This window comes from Alosa sapidissima, chromosome 9 (assembly GCF_018492685.1).
Source record: "Alosa sapidissima isolate fAloSap1 chromosome 9, fAloSap1.pri, whole genome shotgun sequence".
Taxonomy (NCBI): Eukaryota; Metazoa; Chordata; class Actinopteri; order Clupeiformes; family Clupeidae; genus Alosa; species Alosa sapidissima.
This window is the reverse complement of record NC_055965.1, coordinates 10,433,798-10,441,431: the sequence shown is the minus strand read 5'-3', so window position 1 is coordinate 10,441,431 and position 7,634 is coordinate 10,433,798. Positions and strand designations below refer to the sequence as shown.

General features: G+C 42.7%; 1 protein-coding gene across 1 annotated transcript; it reads right to left on the bottom strand.

The window, feature by feature from the left end:
- Positions 1–2,395: 2,395 nt before the first annotated feature.
- ccr7 (chemokine (C-C motif) receptor 7) lies at positions 2,396–7,320 on the bottom strand. Its single transcript, XM_042102972.1, has 4 exons — positions 7,059–7,320; positions 4,837–4,883; positions 4,559–4,627; positions 2,396–4,087 (listed from the first exon to the last, which is right to left on the bottom strand). The coding sequence occupies exons 1-4, from the start codon at positions 7,072–7,074 to the stop codon at positions 2,993–2,995; spliced, it is 1,227 nt and encodes a 408-aa protein (XP_041958906.1). The 5' UTR covers positions 7,075–7,320; the 3' UTR covers positions 2,396–2,992.
- Between the last annotated feature and the right edge of the window lie 314 nt (positions 7,321–7,634).

The window sequence follows — 7,634 nt, the reverse complement described above, 5'->3', positions numbered from 1 at the left end:
TTTGATGGGTCTTTTTCCACATCACCTCAGTCCATTTTAAACAAGCTCAGGCCCAGATAAGACGTTGGTATTTATGTACCGTGTCTAAATACAGTTTTGGCTGTTGCATGGTAAAGTTTAGCATTATACTCTAGCAAGTTAACTCGAGCACAGTTTGAATATTAAACTGTGCTCATAGACAGTGATTATCAGAGGTTTTCCTGCCCATACAATGATTTTCTTTACAGAAACAGGTTTGCTTTTAATACAGTGCTATCTGAGGTCCAAAAGACCACAGCCATCCAATATTGTTTTTCAGCTCTATCCCTATAGTTTTCAAAGATTTCTCTGAATATTGTAATGATATTATGTAGATGATAAACTCTCCAAATACTTCACAATTTCATGTTAAGAAGCATTAAAATGGCAATGTTTCATCATTTGTCCACACAGGTTAACACAGAGTGATGAATACCCCTAGATATTTACTTCTGAGAGACTCTGCCTCTCTGAGATGCTCTTTTTCATAAATCATGTTGCCAGTTACTCTAATTAGTTGTGAAACATTCCTCCTTTTGTTTTCTTTATCATTGCACAACTTTTCCAGCATTTTGTTGTCCCCGTCCCAATTTTTTTTCATGAAATAGTAAAATTTGTCATTTTCAACATTTGATATGTTGTTTGTGTCTTTTTGGTAACTAAATATAAGTTTGTGAGATTTACAGATTACATTCTGTTTTTATTCGCATTTTACACAACGTCCCAACTTTTCCTGATTTGGGGTTGTAAATCAATTTAAGTTTAGTAGCTGAATTATCAAACAGAATGTGCAAAACATGTACATGAACAAAAAGAGGATAGACCCATCAATATATCATGTACCCAAAATTGACTTTTCTCTTATTTTATGGCAGGTCAAGATATAATCTGCAGCTAGGCATGAGCAGTTTGCTTCCTCTCCCATAGAATACTGTACATACTTTCATTTCTGTCAGGTCCATTAAAGTCAAGAACAACACAGACAATAATTTCTTTAGGAAATTGTATCGAATATATTACAAATTAAATTTGGCGGTATGGCTCTGCTCCGAGGAGTCCCCAGACCTCTCATGAGCACCATGAAAAAGCAGTTAGGAACAAACTAAAGCAGCTTTAAATTAGGCGTCCTGTTTGCGTGTAGCTATTTAGAAGCGAGGGGAGTTGACCAGCTGATGCGCTGACGCTGATCAGCTGATACGACCTTGTTGATCAACAGCGGTCTTGACTACTTGGCCAGAACTGACACTGGACGCTCAATTTGTGGAGATAGATTTTCAAATTCTTTGTTTTTTGAATTCAGCAAAAAAAAAAATCTTATATGTGCATATCTAAGATGTTCCTCGTTTTCTACATTGTTTATCCAGAAACTACAGTTTCTCATATTTCTAGGCACCGGATATTTGTGTATGTCTGCCCATTCTATGTGTAGGCTAAGGTCACTGATTTTGTAGTTTGTCAGTGTTGTTCTTTTTTTCTATATTTGATGTTGCAATACAATGCAACAGGGTTGTGTATATCTCCAACTTGTTATTACTTTTTATTTTTTACTTCCAGAATTTAGTATAATGCATCTGATTTGTGCTGTCAATTTATTTTAGCAAAACATTTGGCATCTAACTTTGATTGTTGGCATGTGATAGTTTATGTTATTTTTGTTTACAATTTGGAATAAGGGACTTGTACTTGAACGCCTTATGGTGGTACATGTAGGTGTCAGTATTGCTTCTTTAGCCAGGTGTAACCCAAATTTAGAGGCAGGCCAGGTTGGGTGATGTTCTATGTACACCGAAGACATCTTTGCAGATGTGTAACTGAAGGTGAAGGTCTCTCTATCTCTCTCTCTCTCTCTCTCTCTCTCTCTCTCTCTCTCTCTCTCTCTCTCTCTCTCACTCACTCACTCACCCACTCACTCACTCACTCACTCACACACACACACACACACACACACACACACACACACACACACACACACACACACAGAATGCAGTTTAGCAGTGCTCAAATGAAGCCTTTCTTCTCTTGTTCAAAGCACAGGAAGGACACACTAAAGCTGTACACTGCAAACAGCCTGCTAGTAGAACCTTCTCTAAATACACATCTCACCCCACAGCCACAGAGAGACCACACACACACACACACACACACACACACACACACACACACACAGCACACATCCTCAATAAAACAGACATTAAAAAATGAACAATGCCGCCTTACCTATTTCCCTCTTATTCAAAATATGTGGGTTCATTTTGACGTACTGTGTGTGTGTGTGTGTCTGCGTTTTGTGTCTTGTACCATCTCAGTGACTCCAGATGACCCTAGGGGGACTGAAAGTCACTCTAACCTCTTCCAAGGCACCAGAAAGTGATCAACAGAAGGTTCAAACTGGTTTTATTGTGCAATGTTCACATAATTGATTACATCATTTGTCTGTGTGTGTGTGTGTGTGTGTGTGTTACAAGAAGTAAGCACTATGTACATAGACAGACAGTATCTGCATGCTAGGATATGGTAAAAATAATATACATGACAGATACATTTATTACAAAAGGTGATAGGTACTGTAGGAATAATGTAGGTGTCAGAAGTGGATACTGTATTTACAGGTCTTACAGGAAATTACAAAAATAAGGATGGAAGATAAAACATTGAAGATAAAAAAAATATTAATACTATATGAAATGAAAACAGAAAAAGTGCTATCGCTCAAACATTCAAACATCAATGAAACTATTATTCAACCAATGTTTCAGTGGTGTGTGAAATACAGGGTTGAATACCATGTGAATGAACACGAATGTGCTGCCTTGGAATTTAGAATCATCATGAAACCTAGGGGCCACAGTACTTAGCAAGCTCGTTGCTCTTTGTTTTGACCAACCCCTTATTTGTGTGAACCCCTTTGTTTGTGTTTACCCCTTATTCGTGTCAACCCCTTGTTTGTGTCAACCCCTTGTTCCTGTTCCTGTTGTCACGGTGAGAAGGAGGTGGTGGTCTCGGTCTCCATGGCGCCCAGGGAACGTCTGCGTGTGCAGGAGGTGAGCTCGTAGAAGAGTGCGGGGCTCATGCAGCCCAGGTCCTTCAGCAACTTGAGCAGGTCGTGACGGAACTTGACGCCGATAAAGGCGTACAGGAAGGGGTTGACGCAGCAGCGTAGGAAGGCCAGCGCGCTGGTGACGTCGATGGCGTACATCAAGGCGTTGTCCAGGAAGCAATCCTTGGTGCCCCCAGTGGCTGTGTTCACGGTCTTCAGCACCAGCACGATGTTGTACGGTATCTGGCAGATCAGGAAGACGCTCACCACTGCGAAGATGACCTTGACGGCCTTGTTCTTCTCAAAGCTCCTGGCCAGGGCCAGGGTTCGGACGATGCTGCTGTAGCAGAACACCATGACCAGGGCGGGCACGGCGAAGCCCAGCACCATCTGGGTGACCTGCATGCCCACCACCAGCTGCTTGGACTGGTTGTAGTACAGGTCGCACGTGTCGTTGGCGCTGACGTGCGTGTAGATCATCTCCGGGATGGAGAAAAGCACGGCCACCAGCCAGATGACCAGGCTGGACACTTTGCTCACGTAGATGGCCCTCGAGCGGCAGCGGTGGGCCGACACGGCCTTGGTGATGGCGAAGTAGCGGTCCACGCTGATGCTGGTGAGCAGGAACATGCCGCTGAAGAACGTGACGCGGTACACGGCGTGCATGGCCTTGCACAGGAACGCGCCCAGAACCCACTTGGCCATGATGCTGGCAGCCCAGAATGGGAGGGTCAGGGCAAAGAGCAGGTCGGCGATGCCCAGGCTGAGCAGGTAGATGTCAGTCATGGTCTTCAGCCTGCTGAAGTAGATGTACGTGAGGATGACCAGAGAGTTGCCCACGAGCGCCATGAAGCAGATGACTGAGTAGACGGTGGGGAGGAACCAGGCCCGGAACTGACGGTTGTCCCCCTTCTCACAGAGGTACTCGACATTTGCGTAATCGTACGTGCCCGAATAATAGTCTTCTTTAACGTCATAGGTGTAATCTGTAGTAAGACCCACGTCGGTCGCGTTGTCCACTGATGGGATGGTCTGTAAAGAAGCGGAGAGAAGAAGAGGTGCTGCAGTAATTAACAACTGTGGTGTTAATTAACATCCACGACCCATTAAAATGATTAATATGTTAGTTGCTTTTGACCAAACACACTTGTATTCCTGCAACTTGAGTTGCATTCATCATTATCAGTGACTTTGAGATGTTTGATTGGGATGTGGTTGTCTTTAAAATTGTGTGTTTGACCATAAAAATATTTCAGTTCAATTTGTTCTGATTGAATGATGATGACTATATGCCTACTGATGATTAAAATTCTCCAGAATAAGAACTTGTTGTCCAATAACAGTGGGAATATCACTGCTCAAAAAGTTGCCACATGCATCATCAGAATTATTACTTTTAAGTTTACCTTTTCCTATAATCAATTTATCACAGCTTCTCGGAATACTGTTGATGTGCCTTCAAGTTAATTGTTTTTTGTTTCGCAGCATTTGAGTCCAACTTACCGAATCTGGAACAATTCCTGGGCTATTTGGTGACATTATTTCTGTGGTGTTCTCTTGCCCAACACATTCCTTCAAGACAGAATTAAAAAAAAAACAACAACATGATAGCTCACTTTTATACACGACGGACCAGGACTGATTATGTAAAGGGATCTAGTAATGAATGAGTGCTGTTAAATTAAGAGTTTTTTTCTCAAAGCCCAACATAGTCCCAAAGTCTCTTGTACACTTCTCATCTCCTGTGTGCACAGTGGAAAAAAGAGAGCTGATATACTTACTGTGAGCTGGCAGGCCAAGAGCAGATGGACGAGCCCAAAGACTTTGACTGCAGGAAAGAGAGAGACTATGTATCAATACAAACTGAAACAGACACTTAAAATGGGGCCAATGTTGCAAAGAAATGGATTTTTAATATGTGCTAATTCAGATGAAGGGATATCTCTGTAGAACCCATGGGCTGCATGATTCATACAGCGAGTGTGAAACATGTTCAGACAGTTTAGTCACGATTCCATCGTCAACAAGAATCAAGTAAATAGGGATTTACCCTGTCGCCTGACTTTCTTTCTCTCTCTTTTTTTCTCTGTACCTGTAAGTTTCCTGTTCTCTCACCTCATATCTCTCTCTCTCTCTCTCTCTCTCGCGTGTTAATGCATGTTTGTGCATGTGCAAACACAGATACTGTAAAGACTGAGGTGACAGTCAACATGAGCACCCTGGAAAAGAACCCTGAGCCACCACATCACCTTGCTCTGCTCAAAACGCTACTACTGCTGACCGCCTCCTAGCTAGCAGACTAAACCCGTCTCAGCACCCAGCCACACACTGACACAAACCCCAGTACACATGTATGTACTCTCGTTGGTCTGTCTGTAAGTCTATCCATCTGTCTGTCTGTCTGTCTCTGCACTGAGGGGGAATATATTGTATTTTGGCTTAGATCATTCCAGCTGGAAGTCTGTCTATGACTCCTCCTGGCTGCAGATGAGCATGTAGTGTAGAAGAAGTTTTGAATGATATTTAACACTCAGATTGTGTGGTTTTTATGTTGTTTCGCCATGATGCTACTGAGTGGAAGAGTGCAAACTGTTTTGTTGTACAAACACATCATCACAAACACATAATCACAAATATGCACGCCCACACACACACACACACACACACACACACACACACACGCACGCACACACACACACACCCACCCACACACACACACACACACACACACACAAATACACACATGAAAGTTCACAAACTCAGACCCACAAAACACAACACCGCCATGCAAGTATAAATACTTACATAGTGGTGTTCTCTAAACAAGCTGCCATCTTCCTTTTTACGTTACAGTTTTTCTCAGTCACTTTGGTGCATTTCCCGAATCAATATGCACATTTTATGCCAATGAAATGGTCAGTGCAATCAAAATGACAAGTCATGATGCCATTGTTTATGTCAAGATGGTCAAACTGTTTTGTCTTGTTGTCAATATGACAGTTTACTCTGTATTTTAATAGTATTTTCTAATGAACAATGCGCACGACTGCACTATTTTCTATTTTCAAAACTACAAAGTTACACACTATTGTATGTGGAGGGAGTTGATTGCAAAACAGTGGATATGCTTCAAAGCTTTTACAAAGCATTGTGCAAATGACCAATATACCATAAAAAACACCCCTTGGCCAGACGTTCCTGTCTGTCAGGTCACATATATTTATATATGCTAGACAGACTATGACAACTAGTTATGACAGCTAGTTCAACATATTTGCATGTTTGACACAAGTGATGAAATAAGGCCAATTTGTTTTATAGGGTAGGACTATTCAGCAGGGGACCAGTATAGTGCATTCTGAACAACAAAATCAGTTGCATGGATGTACAAAACCATTGCTATTTGTTCAAAATGGGGAGAAACTGCTTCAATGATGTGCACAAGTAATAAGATGATATGGAGTTTGAAGACACACACACACCTTAATACAAATTGGCGCTACTGTGTCCTACAAAATGCGCTCCACAAAAGTAGCAGCACTTAAGACAAAATTCATCTCTTCTCTGAGCTCCAAGCTTCTCATAACCTCCATATCTCAAGCTCACCTCATTTAATTACATGTGACACGTGGCAACCTGCCATGAAGCCCCTTTCTCTACTACGCCATACATTCCTACATTCTTAACCAATACAAGTTCAAATCACATACTTTCCTAATGCACAGATAAGAGGTTTTTCCTTTCATGCATGCATTTTTTAATTTTTTTTTTTATGTATTTATCCTTTATCCCATTGAGATCTTACATCTTTGTTTCAAAGGAGCCTACAAAGGACAGGACAGCAGAAATGCAACTGGACACTGCTATCACCACTCAATAAGTTGACCCAGTCTGACATGCACACAGAAATCAGCAAGCGTCAGGATGCATATGCTGCCCACAGTGTTGTAAGTAGTAGTATTACCCAGGGTGGGTAATGTGTGTGCGGTTGGAACTGACTCACCCGTGCTGATGATCATTGTGCTGGTCGTGGTTGGAGTGCAGTGGGCCTTGCGCGGGGGGACAATGACCGGTGAGCGCCTGGCAGAGGATGCGGTTGCCGAGCGCTGGAGTGGAAACAACAGCCCTGTCCTGTCTCTGACTAAGGTGAGCTGAGTGTGAGTTCAAAGAGGAAGAGGACAGACGGATGATAGGTGCTTCCTCTCTCCTGTCACGCACACGCGCGCACAGAGTCGCACACACACACACACACACACACACACACACGTGCGCACGGGCATGCTCTCCACCCCCTCCTCTCTGTCCTCCTCCCTCCTAGAGGTAGATGTAGTTGTGAAACTTGAGGGACCTTTTGGAGAGAGAGAGAGAGAGAGAGAGAGAGAGAGAGAGCAAGAGAAAAAAAACACAGGTTGATCTTGTGGTCGATGTTTGTGTTCTTACTCTGAGTTGTTGGGGAGGGGGGTTTGTCGAGTTCTCTCCAAGGCACCAAGTGTTGATTGTTTTTTGACTTCAAAATAAGATTCACACGCAGCGAAAAACCAAAGAGTAAAGCACCTGTGTCACATCTGGAGCCGGTGTG